General features: G+C 44.4%; 2 protein-coding genes across 2 annotated transcripts in view; both read left to right on the forward strand.

The window, feature by feature from the left end:
* myom1b (myomesin 1b) overlaps nucleotides 1–5,053 on the forward strand; it is a gene marked incomplete at both ends in the record, with an annotated part of 28,070 nt that extends 23,017 nt beyond the window's left edge. The window contains 11 exons of the mRNA XM_079754659.1: nucleotides 156–230; nucleotides 444–531; nucleotides 665–703; nucleotides 785–890; nucleotides 1,177–1,340; nucleotides 1,820–1,856; nucleotides 1,983–2,005; nucleotides 2,222–2,277; nucleotides 2,700–2,915; nucleotides 4,472–4,613; nucleotides 4,827–5,053. Of these exons, the coding sequence (XP_079610785.1) occupies nucleotides 156–230; nucleotides 444–531; nucleotides 665–703; nucleotides 785–890; nucleotides 1,177–1,340; nucleotides 1,820–1,856; nucleotides 1,983–2,005; nucleotides 2,222–2,277; nucleotides 2,700–2,915; nucleotides 4,472–4,613; nucleotides 4,827–5,053 (1,173 nt within the window). The remainder of the gene's footprint in view (nucleotides 1–155; nucleotides 231–443; nucleotides 532–664; nucleotides 704–784; nucleotides 891–1,176; nucleotides 1,341–1,819; nucleotides 1,857–1,982; nucleotides 2,006–2,221; nucleotides 2,278–2,699; nucleotides 2,916–4,471; nucleotides 4,614–4,826) is intronic.
* A 1,705-nt stretch (nucleotides 5,054–6,758) lies between these two features.
* Nucleotides 6,759–25,294, forward strand: LOC307088709 (phosphatidate phosphatase LPIN2-like). The gene is made up of 20 exons (XM_079754660.1): nucleotides 6,759–7,136; nucleotides 13,023–13,211; nucleotides 14,327–14,422; nucleotides 14,715–14,989; nucleotides 15,562–15,675; nucleotides 15,963–16,086; nucleotides 16,216–16,543; nucleotides 16,941–17,040; nucleotides 17,996–18,183; nucleotides 18,453–18,546; nucleotides 18,686–18,755; nucleotides 19,152–19,235; nucleotides 19,537–19,616; nucleotides 20,017–20,173; nucleotides 20,396–20,544; nucleotides 21,012–21,098; nucleotides 21,465–21,617; nucleotides 21,764–21,878; nucleotides 22,607–22,710; nucleotides 22,839–25,294. The coding sequence occupies exons 2-20, from the start codon at nucleotides 13,032–13,034 to the stop codon at nucleotides 22,981–22,983; spliced, it is 2,643 nt and encodes an 880-aa protein (XP_079610786.1). The 5' UTR covers nucleotides 6,759–7,136; nucleotides 13,023–13,031; the 3' UTR covers nucleotides 22,984–25,294.
* Nucleotides 25,295–25,518: the final 224 nt, after the last annotated feature.

A 25,518-nucleotide genomic window follows, 5' to 3' on the forward strand; every position in this document is an offset into this window, starting at 1 on the left:
ATAAGATGTGCTTATAAGGGAATGCCTCCATAGCCCTAGAAGACCCCCGTGGTAACCATAGCATTGAGTGTCCTGCTAGCTATCTGATGAGAGGGCGTCAGGCTAATGCTAGTAGCGGTAGCATATATAAACCTCTCACCTGTGTGCCGTTTCAGCGCGGCGTCCGTGCAGTCGCTGGTACAGCGGACACAGTCGACACAGTCGACGACGTTACCTGGAGACAACTTAAAGTTGGCATTGGTTTTGTGTTCATCTGTTCATCCACCAGTTCATCTGTCTGTTTGTTCTGTTTGTTGGCTTTTTTGCATCCGCGTCCTTTATCTGAGTCCTGCAGCATCCACAGCAGGAAGGGACAAGCCCGGCTTTCCTGTAAACTGGTCCTGTGTATTAGGCCTGAATTTCACGTCCTTGTGAGGAGCTCATGTTGTCACCTCTTCCACCAGATCTCCAAGAAGGACGCCGGTGTGTACAACATCGTCCTTAAGGACGACAGAGGGAAGGACACGTCTACGTTGAATCTGACGGATCAAGGTATATGCACCTCTGCAATAAAGAGTACACCAGAGCACTTTTGTGAGTTTGACGCCATCATAAGGCGGCGAACACATGTCTGAATCTGTATTCATTTGTATAATGCATTAAATGTAAACTGTCTCTTTTACAGGTTTCAGGGAGATGATGAATGAAGTGTTCAGTGTAATTGGTAAGAACCATTTTTTGCCATATAATTGTGTGTCCCTTTAGTTTTCTCGTATTAACTCACCTCTCGGCTGTGTTTTTCCAGCTAACTCCTCCACTGCCCTGAAGATCACGAGCACAGACGAGGGAATCCGCCTCTACACCTTCGTCAGCTATTACAACGACCTGCTCCAAGTCACATGGCACTACAAGTGAGTCATTTAAGCCATTTGGTGGATCCTTGTAGCTCCAAAGCTACTTCCAATACCAACCTTTTCGCTGAGTGCCGTCGAACACCCTAACCCCTAGACATCTATCAGTATGGAGTCCAGACGGAAAGTTCTATCAGGAATAACAGCTCGACCAGGAATAAGGCTGAACCCCCCCCCCACACACACACACCCCGAGAAGTTCTGCTATAACATAGTAGGAACGCTGGTCCGAGGTCATTCCTGGTTATATCACGACTCCACTCCTCCTCTGTGTGTCCTCTGACAGAGACTCCGCCATCTCCTTCTCGGACCGCATTAAGAGCGGAGTGGTGGGCGAGCAGCTGTGGCTGCAGATCAAGGAGCCCACGGAGAAGGACACGGGGAAGTACGCTATCGAGTTCAACGACGGCAAGGGAGGCCTGCGCCGCACCGTGGAGCTGTCCGGACAAGGTCAGCTGCCCAGACCCGCTTGAGACTGTGCTGGTTCTTGAGTCTGCACTGGTTCTTCAGTCTGTGCTGGTTCTAGAGTCTATGCTGGTTCTAGAGTCTGTGATGTTTCTTGGGTCTCTTCTGGTTCTAGAGTCTGTGCTGGTTCTAAGAGTCTGTGCTGGTTCAAGAGGCTGTGCTGGTTCTAGAGTCTGTGCTTGTACTTCGGTCTGTGCTAGTTCTGTACTGCATTTTTCCCGAACTTTAGGGTTATAAGCGAGTTATAAGCGGTAGAAATTTAATTAAACATTTCAAAATAATTTTAAACGGTTTAAATTGTTGGGCAGCATTAATTTAGAAATGTTGGGGATGCCAAGATTGTTCACACCAAAAAATTGGTTCATGGGACCAAATAACTCTTCAGGCATCTTGAGTACTGGTTCCTGAGTCTGGACTGGATCCCAGCGACCGCTTGCTCACGTATTCTCTGTTTTGTCTTCCAGCGTTCGACGATGCCGTCGCAGAATTCAAGAGACTGAAGTGAGTGACTCTGTTGCTCGATTTGATCGTAACGATGATATAATTTTTGTCATTTTTGTCATTTTCTGTCATATGTCATTTTTGTCATCTAATAATTTCTTCCACCTTCGATTTTTTTCTCCTCAGGGCTGCTGCTATCGCTGAAAGAAGTAAGTCTGTTCATCAATCCATTCAGATTCCACCTGACACAAACCGTCGTATAGTTCTGTGGATATTGGTGCTCATGTTCTTTCCCATGTAAACACATTGCTGTTAACCAGTAAACATGTGTTCCTAGTAAATATGTGTCCCTAGTAAATATGTGTTCCTAGTGGAGTTGTGTTCCTCATGGGTGTGTGTTCCTAGTTCCTATGCGTTTCTTCCAGACAGGGCCCGGGTTAAAGGAGGTCTGCCTGATGTGGTCACCATCCAGGAGGGGAAGGTAGGTCACCAAGACAGGCCTGCTTCATCCCATAACTCTAACACACGCTGACCAGTCAAATCATGAAAACAGACAGGCGCCTAATCCAACCTTAGTTGATTAATTTCGACTCTTAAATGACCCTACTCTACTCTTACACTATGCTACTGCATATTAAATGACTCAACTCAAATATTTTCTAAAACGTCTCTATTCTAAAATGACTATGAACTCTGTGAATCTCAATGCAAATCTTCTCTAACTATTCTTCTAACTATTCTGTGAACTCAGATATCTATTCAACTCTTCTGTAAACCTACTCTGTTCTAAACTTCACCGCTTCCTCCGAAACCCATCTCCTCTGCACTATCCGTCCACCGTGTGTTATCTCAGTAGGTATATTTTCTTCCTCAATCCTCCTATCCTCTCTCTCTCTCTCTCAGGCTCTGAACCTGACTTGCAACATCTCCGGTGACCCCGTGCCCGAGGTGACCTGGCTGAAGAACGAACGGGAGATCGTGTCCGACGACCACTTACTCCTCAAGTTTGAGTCAGGGAAGTTCGCCAGCTTCACCATCACGAAGGTGAACTCGGACGACTCGGGCAAGTACAGCATCCTGGTGAAGAACAAGTTCGGGACGGAGAGCGGGGAATTCACCGTAAGTGTCTTCAATCACCCGGCGGAGCTGGGCGGCAAGAAGTAGACGTCTGAAGGGAATCTGTATAGAAGATAGCGAGAAACAGACGAGAAAGAAACAGGGAAACTAGGCTGTTGAGGATGTGTTATGCAGATTCTGGGGTTAGATAACAGAGGCTCACTGTATTTGTGTTGATACACGATCCGGAAATCTCATTTGGTGCAAGATTAGTCTTATACCAGTTAGTTTGATCAATATTTTACAGAATAAGAAAGCATGCCAAAGATATATAATAACAGTTGTAGTTTTTATTTGTGTGACCTTTGGATGGTGAATATATTTGTTTGAATTTGCTGCAGTGAAGGAAACATAAACAATTATCCAGAGGAAGAACAAGGTTGTTATTATTACTAGAATATTCTGAGGCAGAGAAGAGAGAGGAAGCAGAATTAGAACCCGACGGTGGACTGGGTGTTAGTTTGGAAGTTTCTACTTCCTGTTTGTATATGTTTGTTTCCTCTCTTCGTCTCATCATCTTCCCTGTCATTTAGCCTTTGTGAATATGTCCCCTCCCCCTTTCCTTTACATTATTTATGAAACCTGAATCTTTAAAGTACGGTTAAAATACAACATCATTATGACATCAACGGCACGCTCAATAACTCTCTTCACTGTCCACATGATCCCGTTGTTAAGTGGTTTTTCGTCGTTTTGTCAAACATCCAATGTACCCAACTCACATCACTGTGACAGCACTGTTGTGATTTCGTATCACTTCCTGTGTTCCCCTGTTCTCCACCTAATAAAAGAGCATGTTTCTGCACCTCCTCCTCCTCTCTTGTCTCACTGTGTTTGGATCCCTCATTACTCCTCGGCTCTCCCTATACATTTCCCCATCTCCTCTCTTAGTCCTCCTCCTCTCCTAGTCTTGTCATGGAGTTTACAACTCCTCCTCTCTGTTGCTAAGTCTTCCTTCTTCACTCCACCACCAGCTCCACCTCCTCCTTCTCCTATTCTCTCTGTACTATTATCTTCATCCTTCACTTTGTCACACCCTGTACAGTTCAAACCTCCTTCTCCTCTTAAGAGTTTTGACCTGCTCCTCTGCTCCTCATAACTCCAGTGTATTCCTCCTCCTCAGAGTCTATAGAGTTTACACCTCCTCCTGCTCCTTCTTATACCCATTCCATAGTGTTTAGGGTTAAGACCTGCTACTCCTCATAACTCCACTGTTTTCTATCTCCTACTCCTAGTCTCTGTATAGTTTACACGTCCCACTCCTCACATCTCCATACTGCATTCTTCCTCCACCAACTCCTAGTCTCTCCGTATAGTTTACACCTCCTCCACCTCTTAAGGTTTAGAACTGCTCCTCCACTCCTCATATCGCCATACTGTAACCACAGTTTCTTTACTGACAAGAACATTGGTTCATCATTTGTGTTGCCTTCCCCCAGTGGGCCACCAGTCGGTAAGTCCATAGCTTCTCTATAGAGATGATACGACCTGGCTGACCCGGTGACCTCAGGCTTCAGAACCAGCCCTTGTCTTTGACTTGAAGAACCCCTTTTCCTCAGCTGCAAGTGACGCAGGGGCCCGTAGACCTGGGCGTGACCTCCTACCTGACCGACCAGGACGGGAACGTGATGGTGGGCCCAAACACAACGCCACCAAAGAAAAAGACGCCCGCTAGGGCGGGAACCAAGCAGAAACCAAGCGGTGAGGTCATAGGTCAGAGGTCAGGCTAGGTCAGAACATCAGGAAATGGACACCGTGGACAATACCTTGCTCGCAATTAATAATGAATAGAAGAATTAGTAAAGAGATATGTGGAAACACTTAGAGATACAGAACTTCAATCTAAAAGCCACTTAAATCTGTGGGCCATTAACTGTTGTTTTTATTCATATCCATTACCGTCGCTCACCGTAGACTCAACAGTACCAAAGACCTCTATGCCCGGAAAACAAGTCGACGGCAGAGAGAATGTGGAGCAGGCAAAGGAGATGGGGAAGACGGTGACGGAGGACTCCGCTGAAACACCGCCCGCTCCGACCGCAACCGAGACCACGCCGGAGACACAGCAACACCCAGACGCAGAGCTCTGCGATGAGGCTGCATCGCCCTCCGGGTCACCCGAGGAAACCACGGCACAGTGACACGGTGTGGCATAAAATCACGGAGAGACTGAAACCACACGGTTGGCAGCGCTCACACATGTCTTCAGTTTCCGTAGTTCAAACAACTTTATTGTCCCTGAACAGGGATGCTTTTCATGCAATATTTTCGGTTGAAAGGTTGTATACAGTTGGAACTGGTTCAGGTATAACATGAAGGCTGGTTAGTTTGTAATGATAAATGGTTATATCTAGGATCAGGGGTTGTTATGGTTATGTGTGCTGTTTGAAATGGTCAGGTTGAAGGGTTGGGATGGTTAAAATGGAGGATATTGCTAGATATCAGGGTAGAGATGGTTAGGTTTCATTAGGTAAGAGAGGTTTGTTTAAAGGGTTGTGGCTAAGGTCAGGCTGTGTGGGCTACCAGGTGTGTCTGTTTCATCTCTCCACTAATGCTGTTACTAATTAAAACCAGTATTATATCATAAGGCTTGAAGTGAGCGTGTGGATTTAACATTACATATTATTGTATTATTACATCATTGTGATCCCTGGACACTCGTTCACATTAACACTGTTTAAATATTAACGATTGGTCAAACATCTAACCTAATGCAACACATGTATCACCTCATGTCAACTAGGCGAGCTTTCAGCTATCAGGTATCATCAAGTCATAATGTAACTTGTGTTTTCAAATAGGCCTGCTGGTGTGGTTGTATTGGTGTGGTTGCCTCGATGCCTGTTTATTAGTTTGAATTGCTTCAATAAAGAGGGTGTAACAGCGTTCTTCTGGACAGTGAACTACGTCAGGACGTGACAAAACGCCACACTATGTGTTGATGGGGGCAAGGTGGGCCTGGAGACACATGTTTCCGGTGACTTAACAATCTGGAAATAGTTGCTGTGAAGTAGGGCAGAATTAATTCCCAGCAAGGATTAAGTATTGCAACTGGAACAGAACAGGGGGTGAAAAAACAGAGGTGAGGAAGAAGAAGTTGACATCTAGCCTACATTTGTTTAACCTATATCCCAACTTTTATAATCCATAAACTATGATACAATAATCCATGAACACAGTTCAAACCCTGCTTAACCAACTACAGTTTTAATTTAATATCTAAAACAAGGCAAGTGGTATTACGCCAAGAAGTCCTGAGCTGAGTTTCAAGAAAGCTTGATGTTGTTTACTAATGAGGTGGCCCTGTTCTCAATTGGGCCGCTCTGCCCTTGATTCTTGTACTGAGGGGTTAATCAATATTTTAGGAGCTCTACTTAGACACGGCTAGGGTGTTTCCACAGTCCACTTCCTGGACTGAAATGAGTGTGTTCAAATGTTCACACAACAGTTGGGTGTATTCCTTTTACTCCTACTGGCTATATTTGATATCAAGAACAAAAACACCATTTAAAAATACAATCCTCTGTAACTTGACCTATGGTTGTGTGTCTAAATAATGTTTATAAATACAACCCAGCTAATTCTGCTTTCCAGAAAGATGTCGCTTACATTACATTGGAAACGGGGTTGTTTTTACTTTCACTTGTTGCTGGCCGTCAGTTCTGCTGATGTGCGGTTCTGGTAATATTATTATGACAACACGGGAGTTACGCAGAGGAGCGCTTCAGATCACGTGTCCGGCAGAGCGGCCCCTGAGCTGAATTGAAGCTGCCGGTGTAGAGAGAGGTACCTCATTTATAGCGTTATACCGGTCTACCGGTCTCTTACTTCCTATGAGCTGTGCGCGCCAGTTAACAGACCCAGGACCAGCGCGAGACGAATAAGAAAATGACCAGAACAACAACATTAAAGACAATTAGATGCATATTGAGACTTGGAAACATTGACTAAGAAACATGCGACAATCTTAACGGAAACGGACATTCTTGTCGGAAGTCCATCCCTCTCTCTAGCTCTCGGGGCTAGACCCGCTTTACTGAAAGCTCCGCTACCGCTCCCTCTCGCCGATAACGCCCATTCGGAGGATCCCGTTCCAGGCGTTCCGTCGTGGGATCAAAAATGCCTGGAGACGATGTTACTGCCGGTGACAGCCAGACCTGAGTGATGCTTGGCTCACGGCTAGGACAGACAACAACTACAGCGGACGAGGTTCCGTTTGAGAAGGTAAGTGTACCGTCAAGAGTGTAGGGCACATAGAAGCACGGCATGACAGGAGGATATCCGATCGTGAGATTATCGCGACCCACGGTATTTGCCGCCGGTGCGTCGCCTACCTGTCCACCAAGCGACGCAGACAGACTTGACTCTCTTTTACCCTAGGGGGGTCGGACATAGAGACGGTGCATATGTAAACGCAGCAGGCAAGGCGTGTGGTTGATGAGTATATCGTTTTCTATTCACTTAGAAATTGCTCATCAATATTTGATCATATTTTAGTCGCAGCAAACGGTATGCTTAAATGTCTCCGTCCCATCGAGGTCCAGTAGGATCTAAGGTGGCGGGACAGACAGACAGCCAGACTGACAGACAACGGAAAGACAGACAGAACACTTGGACCTAGAGACTGGGGTGGGTTTTAAAACACCGAGGACGCCAGTCAACCTGTAGCCTACCACAACCAGTTGGCCGGGCCGGACAGCTATAGCTGCCAAGGGGAACATGGCTTTACACATTAGCAGTAAACAGGATTAACCGTCTCAAGGTGCTTACGGTGTGAAGTCCAGGCGTCACATGATGCGATGTTTACCTGTCAGACTCCTGCGGGCTGCCACTACACAACACGAGCTTGCGAGACGGGGTATCTGTCCACGCAGATTCTTGTCTTGCCGCTGTCATCATGAATATGTGTGGTTTTCCGCAAGCATTTGTCAGCAAAATGGGTAATACCAGCATTCACGTGGAATAGTCATTTTGTAGTTTCGGATGCCGTGGTCGCATTATTAAATGTACCTTCCTCCATGACGATGCATGGTTTCAATATAATTTACTTAATTTACTTACTTTAATTTACTTTACGGCTATATTATAACACAGCAACATTATCATGTTACTCATGAGATAAAGAGTGCAGAATGGCCAATCATTGCAACACAGATTATAAAGGGTTGCATTGCAACAAAAACACAACAAGATTATCAGAAGCCTTTTCAGAGCTCAGTTGGTGTAAGAGTGTTCTTTACTAAATCTGGTGTAATGCGTAATCTTATGTAATCTTCATGGGCTGGGTGATTTATAAACGTTATTTATCATGATAATCATGGGGAAATGTAACAATAGTGATAAATAACACAGTATTCATATGAGTTCAAACTACCATTCTAAACAGTCTAAATAGGGTCATTACATTGAAGTATATAGACATTTAAAGGTAAGGTACTTAATATACTAAAACAACTTTTGCTTTCTATGTGCCAAACTCTATTTTGATTATTTTAGGAGCATTTAATATCAGTCACGCATACTCATGTGTACTCATCCAAACATCAACTCATGGTTTTACTTATCCTGTCCTCAAAACAGACGGTAATCGGATTTGATGGTCTTGTGATTGTCTTTTTGTGTATAAACTGTCATCTGATGCTGGGTTTAAACCGCATTGGGGTCAGACAGACAACTTTGTAAACAGCTACCACCAACTACCTGGTCACTACGTTTAAACTTGCTTATTCATACTGAGTTCATTACAAAACACACCGTGATATGATGTGGGCTCCATCCAGATGATTGTCGGTAAACACAGGGTATGGTGTCCGGTCTAGGTCACACTGTGAGTCACACACTGACCCACTGTTAGTCTATTGCCACATGTCGGACGTCAAACCCCATTGGCAAACCAAAACTTCCTGTTTTGTGTCTGGCAACTTGGAGCCTCACCATGTCCACTTAATAGACACATTATCAAATTTTTTAAAAAAAACACTACATTCACTACATTTCCCATGTAGTTATTCAGTGGGATCTATTGTATTGGATGCATTATCTGAACATGTTCAACAAATATTTGATAATGGACTTCCTTATTCACTGCTTTGTCAGCTGAGGCTGAACCGTCCAAACTGGTTGAGCCAGCGAGCCTGCTGTGGGGATGCTCAACAGGGTCCCAGAGAGACAGCCAGGCTGCCGATCTGAAGATGTTTTGCCGTCTGTCTGCTTTTTCGAACTGTTAGTTCTAACTCTTCCCTGAGCAAGACACTTAACCCTAACTGCTCCTGACGAGCTGGCTGTCGCCTTGCATGGTTGACTCTGCCGTCGGTGTGTCAATGCGTGTATTAACCTATGTAAGTCGCTTTGGATAAAAGCGTCTGCTAAATGCCCTAATTGTAATTGTAATTGATCAGAAGCATTGATTAGATGGTTGAGTTGTTGTGTATTAGATGAGACGTCATCTAATACGTCACACTCAAACCACTACTAGAAAGTTAGATCAAGCTACACACATCAGGGCGATATGGAGATATATATATATTTATCATTATATTATATTTTGATGTGATGGCTGGTTGACAACAGAGTTCCCGTAGAAGTAGGTCTTCTTATGACAGAATGAGGTCTGTTAATGAGCTACACAGCAGGGAGGAGCATCAGTCAAGAAGGTTACCTCTATCACCAGTGGCGGTTCTAGACACAGGGGGGCCAAGGACGGGCCAGTGTTTAACAAGAGGGGCACAAAAAAAAAAGGCAAAAAATTATATTTAAAGATATAAACTTCAATTTTACTTTAAAATCATCAAACATTTAATTTGCACAAGAGTTTATAACTTCACCAGTCTGTATTTTTCTGTCAAACTATCTTAAATTAATGGAGCTTATGCCCTAAATCATCAAAATCATATAAACATTTGTTTTGTACAAGCGTGCAAGAGAGGTAGGGCCATAAAAAATGAAAAATAAAAAATACATTACAGGGTACAACATACAGTGTGTCAATGTGGAAAAAAAAACCTCCAGGTTACAACGAAGTGCAAAACAATGTGCCATTTCTTATTTATTTTATCAGTTTCAGTGTGGAGAAACTGTTCCCAAGAGGCTGTGTTTACAGGAAGGGTTACAGCAATCTTGCACAGTCTAAAGAGCTCAAAGGAAACTTCCGTGTTCTACGGTTCTTTCCTCATTTAATGATAGCTGCTTTTAGAAGAAAAGAAAACGTAGCGGCATGCATTCGATTTCGTTGCATAACCATCCCTCCCGAATTCACACGGGCAGATAGCCTACTACTCTTTACTCAAATGTATTTGTTATCCCAATGCAACAGCCAAAACGGATGAAAATACGTGGTTCACATCACAACATTGTGTAGCCTAGACCTAGCAAGGATACTGGGGGGGCTCAGGGGGGGCCAGGGACATGTCAACAGGGGCACTGGCCCCTGTAGGCCCCCGTGTAGAACCGCCATTGTCTATCGGCCTGTGGTAATTCATTGATTTAGTGGCACAGGTTTGATTCATGTGGGCTACAGGTTGAGTTACTGTTGAGAAGTAAGTCTTGGGGATATTTAGTAGTTTACTAGAAATGTTTGAGTTTATGTGAAAAGGCAAACATCGAACCTCAGATATAAGAACCAAACCACAACTTCCGATCTCGGCTAGACTCGAGCCTACAGTCAGAAACCACATTTGGTTTCAGTTCTCTCTACTCCTCTGTTCCATGACACTGCTAACCGAAGCTCCTTCTGTTCTATAAAAACAAACAGTATGTTATTGGTATTATCGTCATGGTGAAAGTCAGCCAATGTAGGACCTCCTCTCAGACCTGCTGATTCCCTCAGAGGGCGTCGAAGGCAGTCCCATGGTCCCCTACATGAGACTCTAAACCATGCTGATCTTCAGTAAACTCTTACATGATTGGCTGTGAACGTGTGGTGTGTTCCCACCAGAGCTGCTATTCTTTCTTCTTGGGTTAGGTAGGGCTTTATCTCACTCAGTCTGTACAGAAAGACGCATTATCGCATGAATTACAACTTTAACTTGAGTCCAACATTGGGAGCGTGGGATACTATGTGTACAGTATAAAAGACCTGAATGTGAGGTGCACCAATGGGTGTATTGTTTGATACTGAATCCTTTCTCTCTTAGAAATGCCACACAGAACAATGAAGCAACCATTCATCACAAGCACAATGCAATGCATGTTGTTCTGAGAAACGGCTACTCTAGTATGATGTGACCTTTGTCTGCTCTGCTCTGGACTGGACTGTTCTGGCCTAGTCTGATATGTTCTGGTCTATTCTAGTATGGTCTGGTTTGGTCTGGAAGTTGTGACCTGTTTGTTCCTGGGTAAATGGGGCAGAGCCAGTGAGTTCAGGCCAGGGACACTATTTTCAACAACAGGATCTCTAACCAAGGACTGTCTCCGCATTACAAACTGTGGTCCACTTCAGTGAAACTCTGTAGGACTCAAAAACTCGAGCACCCTCTCTCTTTGTGCAAAACATCTCTGAAAAGAAATGCATCAACCTGATGATCAACCTCTTTCACAGAATCACATATTTATGCCAGGCCACAACCAGTTAAAGGGCACCTATTTTACCACCAGGTGTGATGATGTTTTGCCCTTTAAAACCACTTCAAAATGGACCCTAAGGGCCCTGTCTTGCATCCGGCGCAATAGACTTTCTACACTGACGCATGTGTCTTTCCTAGTTTGCAACTGGCGCAGAGCGTTCTTTTCCCTCCACCGCCACTCGTCGGTAAATTAGGGAATGATCTTGCGCACCAAGGGGCGGTTCGGCGAAAGGAGGAGGCGTGTTCTGGCGCAAACGTTCCCTGGTGCTATTTTTCAGTTTCAGAAAACAATTGCGCCACAAACCAGGTAATACTTGGTTTAAAGTTAGCGGCGCGTTGTTCAGATGCTATTATAAGGGCGCATGCATAATGTTGCTTGTGCACCTCGTGCATACACTTTGCTTCTCTCATCTACCTAGCCACACATTCTTGGTAAATTATTTGGGAAAGAACAGCTGATACAAAGGTAATAAGTTGTACTTTTAAATCAATGCATCTGCAAACACCGTACAGCAAACACATATTTTCTTGACAGACATCGTGTGCAAGACCATAACTTTAAGGATTGATGAGTATTTGATCGTGAGAAAACATTGTTTTACCGAGAGTGAGTGTTAAAAAGAATGAGTGAAAGCGGGCGCGCGTGTGTGCGTCCATCTGTTTAAACACACGCAAACTAAACACGTAACGCATAATACAGTCCATGGCAATGTATATTAACGGCGGGACACATGCATATTAGGAACACAAGTCGATAACGATAATGCATGCAATACTGGTAAGAAACGATGTTTGTTAATGTATTGCGTATGTCATTAAATAGAACCATAGTTACCGCATATCATATGTGTGTTAAGTTTTCTTTGCCGAAATTTATTTGAGGACTCAGTATTTCTGAAGTTGTGGAAGAAAACGCTATTCCATGTGTGAATTAGGTCATATTATTTGGGAATAAACTGAGCCATTTGAAGTTTGAAATTCATGTAGTAATGTATCTGTCTCATCTGAGACTGCATACGCACTGTCAAAATATCAACTCGTCAGATTCAAATGCGCTCATGGGTCTTAAAGGGGATGGGAGATGGCACTCTCATTGGTTTATTGCACGTTACGCCCAAACAACACCTACGGGTAATTAGGCTTCTTCAGAACATTTTAGATTTGAGTCATTTATGCGCCGGTAAAATAGCAACATCGCCATAGAACCGCCCACAAAGCTACTTGCGCTTGGCGCTTCTCACTTGCGTTTCAGACCGTTAAAATAGGGCCCTATATGTATCTGTATGATAGATAGATCCACCTACAAAGTCGGTAGGTTGATCCATCTACTCCTGCTGGGGATTTCACAAAATTTGGATTTTAAAATGGCTTGAAATGACCAATAAACCTCACACCTGATGGTAAAAGAGGGGCCCTTTTGAGTCTAAGGTAAGGTTGCCCGATGCCTTTCTCAAGGACCCTTGTGGAGGAGGCACCGAGGATGGAACCAGCGGTAGTGAGCAACTGGGTCTAACTTGCCTTTGCCGTTGCTTCCTGGCCGTTCTTCTAGGTGTAAACCATGAACTACGTGGGCCAGCTTCTGGTGACGGTGAAGGAACTGTACAAGGGCATCAACCAGGCCACGCTGTCGGGCTCCATCGACGTGATCGTGGTCCAGCAGCCCGACGGGACCTTCCAGTGCTCACCATTCCACGTGCGCTTCGGGAAGCTGGGCGTACTGCGCTCCCGGGAGAAAGTGGTGGGTTTGGTTATGAACACCTAGCCCACAGTTAGCTAGTGCTAAATTAACCATTAGTTAGCAGTTAGGAACATTTTTAGCTAATGGTTCGTTAGCCGTTAGTTACTTATGTTTTAGGGGAGCGTATCTATGTTCCCCGGGTCCTATGTTCCCCGCTTTGTATGTGACCGGGGAACATAGGACCCTGTGAGCAAATCTTTTTTTCGTAGGATGGCAGGGGCAACAACAACAATCTATGTTTTTCTCTACTTGGCATTTGTGCTAGCAGAGAAAATGAGGTAAAGCAGTAGTGGTTTGTTGTTGCTACCATTGCAAAAGTTTAGAACCACATGTATATTAAGAACTCCTGACCAGACCTAAGCTCTGTATCATTTGCGCTCTGTTGCGCTAGGGAAGACAGAGTGCTAATGGTGGCCTTCTTGATAGTGACAACAGAAGCTTGTAGCTATGGTCTATTTATGGACAGGGTAAGACTAGAAGCTGTGGGCATATTCTCACCCTCTACTCCCCTCTGATTAAACTTGGACCAGTGATAAACATATTCAATCGATAGCAACAAGGACTTCAAACAACATGTAGAGGGTGTGTGCTTGCATGTGTGTGTGTGTGTGTGTGTGTGCGCGCGTGTATACGTGTGTGTGTGTGTGTGTGTTTGCAAGCCATGAACTTTGTGACCTTCATGCTCAGGTTAACACTTCAGCTAATACACTAGGACACATTTACGCATCACTGTGGAAACAAGAGTTAAGCAAGGAGGTGACAAGCCTGTGAAGCCAGGCAGCCCCATCTGCTAGAAGCCACGTCTCATGAAACAAACAAAAAAAATAAAATACCTTTTGTCTTCTGAGGGATGGAACCGTGAGAGGGAAAACAGAGGAGGGATCCCTCCTTCCAGGGACAGTTAGGATTATAATGTGTGTATGGAATGGGAAGACGTTTATAGTAACATAAAGCCGAAACAAAGGTTGGGTAAGATGTTATAAGAAAATAAGACCAAATCAGCCATGGCTCTTCAGTGCTAGTTTGAAGAACGACATTAACCATCTTAACCTTAATTTAGCTGTGCTCGATATCTCCAGATGTACAACCAACCTTTACCTAACTGATCCTCCTAGATCGATATTGAGATCAATGGAGAAGCTGTGGACCTGCACATGAAACTGGGCGACAACGGAGAAGCCTTCTTCGTCCAGGAAACAGAGAAATGCAATGTAAGTATCCTAGAGGAACCTGCAAAGAAATTAAGATGAATGTTATCAAAGTCATCGATGGTTAGCAGGCCAGATGTTTATTAACAAATATTGAGGACTCTTACTTTGAAACAAAGAAGTTCCAACTGGTACTGAAATAAAATACTTTCTTATTTTTTAGGTAAATTCTTAAAAAATATGAAAGATAAAGTACAAAAATCGTATAAACTTCTGAGTTCATAAAATAAATGTCCTTTTAAATATTCTTTAAAAGCCATCCTCAGTTGTCTATCGTGATCTCCCACCCAATCAGGAGGCGGTTCCCTCCCACCTGGTGACATCGCCCATCCCGACAGAGGAGAGCCTGTTGTGGCGGGAAACTGCGGAGCTCCGCCCCCCCCAGACTCCCTCCCTCCCTGACGACCAGGTGTCGCCAGGCCCCGCCCAGACCAATCACAAGAAGAAGAAGAGGAGGAAGAGGAAGCATAAGGCCGACCCACGGCGCGAGGACCAGCCAGGGGCCGAGGGAGGGGAGCTGGCGGGGGGGGGCAGGAGCTCTGAGGAAGAGCAGACCGTCCACAACGGAAGGTAAACCTCGACCTGACGCCTCGTGCCCACTGCGCCGTCAGTCAAAGGACGCCGGAAGGCGTGGCTGACGGATGGGGGAGCTTTCCAGGGTCGTCAGAGCCCGAGTAGTGTCACAGTGCTTACATTTGCATACGTGATCTGATTGGATGACGGATCCGTCGCCGCCGAAAAAGTTGAACATTTTTCAACTTTTTGACGGCGCCGAAGGCTCCAACGTAGCGCACGGATCCACAATGCACGTCCGTCCCCATTCAAAGTCAATGGGGATCAGTCAACGGGCAGTGGGCACGAGGCAAACTCACACCTCAGTACTGTCAAGACAGTCAGACCTAGAGGAGTACTGTGCGGCTGAGCTGCACTCAGTATTTGTACATAACAAGAAGCACTTCAAATCAAGGAACATCTAGGAGCATCTACTTTGTCAGTAAAGTTAAACAGTGCACTCACTTTTTTTATTATTCTATTGCTCATTATGTATATAGATATATGCTATTGAACATTTTAGAAACAAAACCAAAATGTGAATTTAGTGTTTTGATGCTGTGCTGCTACTGTTCTGACCCTGTTCCCAGGCCGGGCTGTGTGTCGGTGAAGGACCCCACGGGGCACAAGTCTCACCCCTCATGGAATGGCCTGGAGTGGGACAGCTACCCCTTCTCTGACGGAGACTGGGGTCCAACCAACAGGCAAGGCTCCCTCTCTAACTGTAGCTAACCCCTCCTAACATGTTGTAGTTTTGATTATTTTACCTATTCAATTTTCTGCTTTGGATTGTTGAAATCTCCCATGAGTGGCTGAATACCATTGACCAACATTTCTCTGCCAAATGTTTGGGCCAATGGGCTGCATCTAATGGTCCATCCCGACATTCCTTGGCAGCAGAGAGAATGAGTTTTTTTTAAGGTTAGCTGGAAGTCACTGCATGTTCCTTGTTCTCAGAGTTTAATAAGGAGTGACGCTCTCTCCTCAACAGGGATCCTTCTGAAGATGCCTCACCTAAAAGTGACTCTGAACTTACGGTGAAGTCCTCAGAGAGCATGCTCAGAGCCGACGCACACATGCAGTGGTCCTGGGGAGAGTTCCCAGAATGCACCAGGGTAAGGAATGGAATGGAACCCATTCAAATAACGGAAATATCATACGTCTTCATGACGGGCTTCGGTGTTTGAACGTTTGTGCAGGTGAGGACTTGCACTGACACGTTTGATATGTTGTTGTCCTTCCAGGTCAGTAAGAAGGAGAGAGAGACAGAACGGAGGGAGCTGACCATCACCCCGTCCCAGAGCACACACTTCCGGGTCATCCTCAGCTCGGAGGCCATGGAGGTGGAGTCTCTTGACCCCCAAGACACGCCCTCCTTCTGCTCCCCCTGCGGTCTTATCAAACCCCGGCCCAGGGCCGCCAACCTGGAGCCGGGCCGGTCTAACGACAACGGCGCCGCCTCATCCGGGCAACACGCCGCCAAATGGAAGTCCAGCCCGCCTGCACGCAACAACGTCAGCCTCGATTCAGAACCCTGCAGCAAAACCACAGACTCACAGGACAAGAGGAGAGGTATGTAATACCCATGCTAATGCTAACTCTAATGCCAATACTCATGCTAATGCTAACTCTACTGCCCATGCTAACTCTAGCGCTCATGGTAACCCTAGCTGTTATTTTTATTATGTCCTTCCATATTTGTGCAGTGTTGATGTGATGCATGACGCAGTTTCTCTATTGAAAGGAAGTGATTGATAAAGAAGAAGAAAGGAGGATGTTGAGTTTTAGGGGATATCTGTTCGGTGGTTTTAAAAAGTCTTGTTGGATGTTGGGAACCACAAGGGAAGTGGGAACTCCCTTTTACACATTTAACAAGGGAGTGAAAACATTCACTCAAACTCAAACATACACACACACACATACACAATGCAGTGTCAGCAGAACTATCCTCTTCCTTTGCTGTGCATAGATGTGAGGAAGAGGAGCCAGCACCAGGGTCCTGAGGACATCTACCTGGATGACCTCACTGCCCTGGAGCCTGACGTAGCCGCACGCTACTTCCCCAAGAGGTACAACCCCCTGCAGAGAGGGGGCGGGGCTAGGATGGGGAAGTGGGTGGGGTTAATGAAACCGGTTCTGGGGTCAAACCTCCATTGACCACAGTCTATCTTAGGCATCCTTGAGCTAGATGTCTAACCCCCACATGCTCCTCCATCCCTTGAATTGACTGTAAGTCGCTTAAGATAAAGGTTTCTGCTAAATTACCATATGCCCTCTTAGCCAGGTCACACAGGCAAAATAGCTCACACATTTCAGTGTGTTCAACCTGGATAGTTAAAGGTTAAATAAAAATATAATTGTAATAATAATTCAGATGTATTTGAGCAGGTGTTGAAGCACTGGGAGATATACTGTATATTTCTAAATTACATATATATGTATACATTTATAGATATGCATGTTTAGTGGTCATGTCTCCAGGCACTGGGAGGAGGTATATATTTATAAATATGTATCTATATGTGCAGTGGTCAGGCGTCCAGGCACTGGGAGGAGGTATATATTTATAAATATGTATCTATATGTGCAGTGGTCAGGCGTCCAGGCACTGGGAGGAGGTATATATTTATAAATATGTATCTATATGTGCAGTGGTCAGGCGTCCAGGCACTGGGAGGAGGTATATATTTATAAATATGTATCTATATGTGCAGTGGTCAGGCGTCCAGGCACTGGGAGGAGGTATATATTTATAAATATGTATCTATATGTGCAGTGGTCAGGCGTCCAGGCACTGGGAGGAGGTATATATTTATAAATATGTATCTATATGTGCAGTGGTCAGGCGTCCAGGCACTGGGAGGAGGTATATATTTATAAATATGTATCTATATGTGCAGTGGTCAGGCGTCCAGGCACTGGGAGGAGGTATATATTTATAAATATGTATCTATATGTGCAGTGGTCAGGCGTCCAGGCACTGGGAGGAGGTATATATTTATAAATATGTATCTATATGTGCAGTGGTCAGGCGTCCAGGCACTGGGAGGAGGTGGGACGGCGCTCAAGCTCCCAGTCCCCCCAGTCAGTAGGGAGCGGGGCAGCGGACAGTGGGACCGACTGCCTGTCAGACTCAGTGGGGGGGCTGGACCTACCTGACGTCACCCTGTCACTCTGCGGGGGGGTGGCGGAGGACGCAGAGATCCCAAAAGGTACCCCCCCCATCGCCCCGTCCAGTTCTAGTACTTTCGTCATCAATGACAGTCATACAATTATGTATGACTGATGCTTGTAACCCAGTAATGACTTACAAATTCCAAGCATTATACATGAATTAAGCGTTGATTGTGGATTTATTATGAATTAATCACATAAAGAAAAGTTATGCATGTTTTATGTTATAAGCACAATTCAACTTCAATTGATTACGGGGTTTAGATTACACGCTGCACTCATTCACTGAATAAACATTTGATTCCAGAGAGGTTTCTGGAGCACATCATCACTTACCAGGATTTCTCGGAGAATCCGGCGATCGTCGACAATCCCAATCTCGTGGTGAAGATTGGAAACCGGTGAGTAATTGACCCTCATGGACTCGGGTTGAAAGAGCCACACACCCTGTTCCACATAAAAGATAGTTATAATCGAACAAAAATCATTATTGAAATGGATCTTAGTCTAAACGTAATCCACAAACGTTTGTGTCCGTAGATACTACAACTGGACTCTGGCTGCACCCTTGATCCTCTGCATGCAGGCGTTCCAGCAGAACCTGCCCAAGGTAAGTTCTAGAACTAGATAGAGGTGTTAGAATCTACCCAAGGTATGCTCTAGAACTAGATAGAGGTGTTCTAATCTGCCCAATGTACGTTCTAGAACTAGATAGAGGTGTTAGAATCTACCCAAGGTATGCTCTAGAACTAGATAGAGGTGTTAGAATCTACCCAAGGTATGCTCTAGAACTAGATAGAGGTGTTAGAATCTACCCAAGGTATGCTCTAGAACTAGATAGAGGTGTTAGAATCTACCCAAGGTATGCTCTAGAACTAGATAGAGGTGTTCTAATCTGCCCAATGTAAGATGAATAACTAGAGGTTCCAGAATCTGGAATGTAGTCCAAGCACTGTAGACAGTCAGTGTGTGTGGGGGGTTAACGTGGTTCTTTGGTGACCTCCAGGCTACGGAGGAGGCCTGGGTGAAGGAGAAGATGCCCAAGAAGTCTGGTCGCTGGTGGTTCTGGAGGAAGAGCAGCGTCAAACAGGTAGACCCCGCCCCACACCTTGGTGTAGCACCACGTTAGATGTTGATAAACCCCAATCCACCCTCTGTGCGCTCTGTCCACCCAGATGTATGATAGATGGATCATTCTTCCAGCCTCCTTCTCGGTGGACTGTACTTACTGGTAGGCTGAATTATCCATCCTATATCTGGGTTGACACTCCCATTTGTGACGTTACAAATAGGTTGATTTGGAGATGGCTTGTAGTGGCTCAACAACACAGCTGGTGTTAAAGCAGGGTCCCTTAACGGGGCAATCCTGATACAGACGCTTCTCTCTGCAGTCGGTGGAGTTCAAGCAGTCCAGTCTAGACTCTCAGAACCCGGAGAGCCCCTCCATCCCGCTACCGGCTCCTGTTGCACAGTGAGTCAGCACTTATTACCCATAATGCATTACTAATGTGTACATTTTGGTACAGAATTGCTATGTTTTTGTAAAAATGGCTAACAATGGTTTGGTTTATGTGAAATGTTAAGATTTGGGTATTTTTTTTTAAATGGTTATGTTTGCATGAGATTGTTATGAATTAGTAAAGTGGAAAAGTTGTTAGGTTAAGGTAATCCTATGCTTTAGGTCCATGAGCTCAATTCTACCATTGTCCTACACTGTCCTCTTGTGGCAATGAAGAGTTTTGACAAACAATTTCTCCTGTCATCATTTTATCCCAAGTTAGACATAGTAGCTAACAGCAGGGGTTGGGCAGTGAAAACAGGTCTGGGAGACTGGGGATATTGGGAATCTGACTGCGTTCCCTCATTCACAGACTGGAAGAGAGCTCCAGCGAAGACGACTCCAAGGAGCTGAACTCTGTGGCTCCTCCCCCAGAGATAGCAACACCGCTCACTGAGCGCGTGCAGACCGGAGGCCCCGCCCCTAGTCTTTCCTACAGGAAGTCACTCCGCCTCTCGTCTCAACAGATAGTAGGAGACTTGATAATATCTTGCTATTCAACAACATGCAATATATGTGTTTGAGTACAAAATATAGAAAACTACTTGTAGTGTTTTCCATATTGATTAGCTTTGTATTGTAACAAATGTAACTCTGGCACACTCTTCTCTTAACTTTTTCCCAGCAGAATCTCTGTTTGGCTTATCTGGTGAGTAACTTTAATTCCAAAATGCTTTGATGCGTCCTGATAGGCCAGCCTGAAACTGAGGGAGGGGCCTAACGACGTGACCTTCAGCATCACCACCCAGTACCAGGGAACGTGTCGCTGCCAGGGCACCATCTACCTCTGGAACTGGGACGACAACGTCATCATCTCAGACATCGATGGCACCATCACTAAGTAACAAGCCTTATGGAACCTCCGGCCTCTGTTCTACAATAATATACTGCTGCATCAATTTGGTTCTAGAATCATCTGTCTTCTAGAATCTTCTTTTGGTTCCACAATCTTCTGTTGGTTCTATAATCGTCCATTTTGTTATCTAATCTTTAGGCTCTGGAATCTTGTTGGTGTTGGTGTTGGTTCTAAAATCTTCCTGTTGGTACTAGAATTGTCCATTGTGTTAAATAATCTTCTGTGGGTTATAGAATCTTGGCACGAGAGCCTTTGGGTTTGTTTAACATCACAGAGGGACCAATTTTTTTTTTCATTATTTAGCATAACTTTTCGCCTTTTCTAATTTTTCTCTTCTGTTGGTATCAAGCAACTCTTCAACATTTCTTCTGAAGTTTTTGATGCTATTAATCATATAAATACATCCAGGAATAAGGGTTTTTCATGCTGTCCCTGTTCTTTCCTGTCCCCAGGTCCGATGTGTTTGGTCAAATTCTGCCCCAGCTGGGGAAGGACTGGACGCACCGCGGCATCGCTAAACTTTACCACTTGGTGCATGAGTGAGTCTCGCCTCCCAATCCCTCTTGGACTTCATCCTATTTATACAATACTAGCATTATAACCCACACTTAGTCTGCTTTTACCTGCAATTTATGTTACTCTGCCCTTCACCTGGTCAGATTTAACTGTCCTCTTACTCACAATGAATGAAATGGATTATATTTAATTGTATTCTAAATGTAATGTAATCTATTCAAACCTATTGTTTTTTCATTTCTATTCCAATCTCATATAATGTCATCTATTCAAATCTAGTCTGATCAATTCCGATTCGTTCTAGTCGTAACGATAGCTGATGCTCACGGTTATGGAAGGACAACTGTATGTACCGTCACCGTGACAACATGTGTAACCCTCACCCTCAGGAATGGCTACAAGTTCCTGTACTGCTCGGCGCGGGCCATCGGCATGGCGGACATGACGAGGGGCTACCTGCAGTGGGTGAACGACGGGGGGGCCATCCTGCCAAGGGGGCCCCTGATGCTGGCCCCCAGCAGCCTCTTCTCCGCCTTTCACCGGTGAGACCCAAACCCTGAGTGCTAGCTCAACACCAGAGCCTCATTAAGCATCTGTATGAGAGTAGCGCTTTATCGTCAGTTTGATTCATGAAGACCAGAGGTCGGGTCGTAGGTCAAGCCTCCTCCTCCTCCTGTGTGATCCACAGGGAGGTGATCGAGAAGAAGCCTGAGAAGTTTAAGATCGAGTGTCTGACGGACATCAGGAACCTGTTCCCCGCCAGCCAACAGCCCTTCTACGCAGCCTTCGGCAACAGAGAAAACGTACGCCTCGGTTAACTATTTCGTCCACTACGCTTTCATCCTCAGTGAATAACTGAGAATTAATTAAGATACATGTCATTAATGAGCAGGTAGGGGTTAGACAGTACAGAGACGGGTCGTTAAGGAGCCGGTACGGGTAAGACAGTACAGAGACAGGTCATTAAGGAGCAGGTAGGGGTTAGACAGTACAGAGACAGGTCATTAAGGAGCAGGTAGGGGTTAGACAGTACAGAGACAGGTCATTAAGGAGCAGGTAGGGGTTAGACAGTACAGAGACAGGTCATTAAGGAGCAGGTACGGGTTAGACAGTACAGAGACAGGTCATTAAGGAGAAGGTAGGCGTTAGCCAGTAAAGAGACAGGTTATTAAGGAGCAGGTAGGGGTTAGACAGTACAGGGACAGGTCATTAAGGAGCAGGTAGGGGTTAGACAGTACAGAGACAGGTCATTAAGGAGCAGGTAGGGGGTAGACCGTACAGACAGGTCATTAAGGAGCAGGTAGGGGTTAGATAGTACAGGGACAGGTCATTAAGGAGCAGGTAGGTGTTAGGGGCATCTTGCTCTAGGTTGACTACAGGTTAGGCGGTGAACATTGAGGATGGAACCCATTACTTTTGAAAGTTACCAAACCCTATCTGCTAGACTATCCTGCCGCTGTCTTTCATTAGAGAGTTATGGGTCCTAGAGTAGAAAGATACTCATCCTCTCTCCTGTGTGTTTTGGATGCAGGATGTGTTCGCCTACAAGCAGGTGGGCGTTCCTGTGTGTCGCATCTTCACCGTCAACCCCAAAGGAGAGCTGATCCTGGAGCAGGCCAGGGGAAACAAGACCTCGTGAGTAACTTAGTCCTTCTGCTTCTTAATCACATTAGCTCTCACTGACACAAGTTCTGCAAACAGACCTTAACTTGAAACTTTTACATCGGCAAAATGTTGACCTTTTGACCTCTCTGGACTTGCAGGTACGGCCGGCTGAGTGAGTTAGTGGAGCACCTGTTCCCGCTATGCACCCGGGAGCAGAATGCCACTTTTACTTACCCAGAATTCAGCTATTTCTGCTTCTGGAGACAGCCAATCGCAGAGGTGTGTCTGGAAGACATACTGTGATTGTCACGAGAAAATGTTACACTGCATGCTGGGAGGTTAGTTTTCATAACACATCCAGGTCTAGTTCTGGTTTGATGGTCTTAAAAATAATGTAAGAAAAACAAGTGTATAAAAGAGTTATTAGCACAGATTTACAGTCTAGTGGCGACATTTAGGGCTGTTATTTATATTTCCTATTGCCCTGGTGAGAAAACGCTGTTAACATAAGAAAAATAGAAGAAAGGATAACTGTGAAATAAACTCAAAAGTCATGGGACCAGGAACTCCAGGTAGAACCTTCTAGAGCTTCCAGCCTGTGTTCTGAAACACCTGAGAAAGCACACCTCCGATGACTGTTGGATAAACCCTGTTATACTACTGACCTAGAGGGGAAGGTACTATGATCAACACAGTGGTTCACCCAGGGTGAGGCTCAGCCATTTTCTCTGGTTGTGTCCCGTACGAAACATCCAAATATGGGACTCTCGCTTGCGTAATTCCTGTTCCTGTCTGTATATGACGGATTAATACTGGTAGGGTTCCACTAGCACAGAAACCAACGTAACGTTAATCACAAACAAACTGTGAAGAACAAACATTGGAGCTTTCAAATATTATATTCAAAACCTGCTACTTAATGTTCAAAACCTGCTAGTTAATATTCAAAACCTGCTACTTAATATTTACAGACTGCTAGTTAATATTCACAACCTGCTCTTCCACGTTCCAAGCCTGCTCGTTAACATTCACAACCTTCTAGTTAATGTTCACAACCTGCTAGTTTATATTAATAAGCTGCTAGTTTTTTTTAAACATAACAAACTGCTAGTTAATAATCAGAGCCTGCTAGTATATATATTTACCACCTGCTTGTTAATATTCTCAATATGCTGGTTTATATTGACATCCTGCTAGTTAATATTCACAACCAACTGCTGTTTAAAGTTGTAGTGTGTAGGACTTGGTGCCATCTTGTGAGGTTGACTGGGTGGCAACCCCTTGCAACAACTACTGTGCTGTAAGGGGCCAGTATACTTCCAAAATGATGTCATCCTCTACGACAGCATCGAGTAGCCAAGTGTCAAGTTATGATGTTCCTTGATAGTTATAAATTGCGTTTAGTTATTTAGTCTATATATATATATATATATTTTTTTTTTTTCATAGCTTATAACTTAGATAGCGATTATGATTTTTAATTTAACACATTCTCTCTAGAGATGTTTTCCGCTCTTGTCTATGCGAAAACATGGTGGTGCAACATAGTGGGCTCTCTCGTAAAAGACCCCCTCCCTATGTAGCTATAAATAGTGCAGTCTAACTATAAAATAACACAAATTTAAACATTCTCGTGAATATGAAAGTCTGTTCCGCTAAATACCACATAATTCTACACACTGCATCTTTAGCACCTTCTGTAAAGTAATGCTATATTTAACACTTGGTTAGTACTTATACTCATGGTGCGATTTGTGAAAAAAACAGAGGGGGGGATAATTTTGAGAAACATTTTAAAATGTTTCAAAATGAAGACGGACCCTGTGTATTTTGGTTGTTAATTATTACGATGTAATGGTGAAAATACTTTGGATGGGGGGGATAATTTTTATCCCCACCGAGGATAAAAATAATTCAGCAGAGGGTAGGACGTGTAAACCAGAGGGGGGGATAATCCCCACCATCCCCACCGGCAAATCGCACCCTGTATATACTTACAAGTACCTATATGTATGCTTGTATTTATCCAGAACTTCAGGATGTATGTAAGCTAAAGGAGAGTGAAGTTAGTATGAGCGGGCTCATCCTTCTGGTGAGGATGTTAGACTGCAGTCTGTAACTTCTGATGAGAAGAGAGCACTTTGTATCACATCTCTGCTGCTCACACACACACACACACACACACACACACACACACACACACACACACACACACACACACACACACACAGTTTGAGTGTTATGCGCTTGTGTCTCAGCACAAATTAAATCAAGGCACATGGTTGATCATATTCAGATGATCTAAAATGATATGTTTTCTGCAAGGTTTGATTAAGTCTTGATCTGTTGTTGCTCCTATCTATACAGTACGAATGTCTGTATTCTTTCTATGAAAGTGCTAAACTTTGTGTGACCACAACACACCTCTTTACAAACCGATGTTGTAGTAATTCCTTCACTTCTGAATGCCTTCACAGCTCCAACACAAGAAGTGTTGAAGAGCATGTAGTCCTTTACTTGTAGATATAATCTAGTTTTGCTTTTGATTTAAAAACACAGATGACATTTAAAAGGTGTGGTTTTATGAAGTAAATCATTTCAAATGTATAGATTGTAATTGTTGTAAACATCTATTTTATTAATAAAAAAGTTAAACTAATGTGGTTTTTGACAATCATTGAATACAAAATGTGTTGAATTTCAATGAAAACATATTTTTGTAGTAATTCTAAGAATGGAACCAGTTATGACTTCCAGTGACAAAGAACAGATATCATTGTATTTCATTGAAAGTAATTACTGTCATGTTGTCGCCATACACTTAACGGTGCAACGTAT

This window comes from Pollachius pollachius, assembly GCF_949987615.1.
Source record: "Pollachius pollachius genome assembly, chromosome: 17".
NCBI classification, from domain to species: Eukaryota; Metazoa; Chordata; class Actinopteri; order Gadiformes; family Gadidae; genus Pollachius; species Pollachius pollachius.

What these genes read in the sequence shown, in the direction of transcription:
- LOC307088709 (XM_079754660.1), top strand. Translation starts at nt 13,032, where the DNA reads ATGAACTACGTGGGCCAGCTTCTGGTGACGGTGAAGGAACTGTACAAG. An exon ending in TCCAGCAGAACCTGCCCAAG is followed by an intron (nt 18,756 to 19,151) that starts GTAAGTTCTAGA and finishes GGTGACCTCCAG; the next exon opens with GCTACGGAGGAGGCCTGGGT. An exon ending in CTACCGGCTCCTGTTGCACA is followed by an intron (nt 19,617 to 20,016) that starts GTGAGTCAGCAC and finishes CCTCATTCACAG; the next exon opens with ACTGGAAGAGAGCTCCAGCG.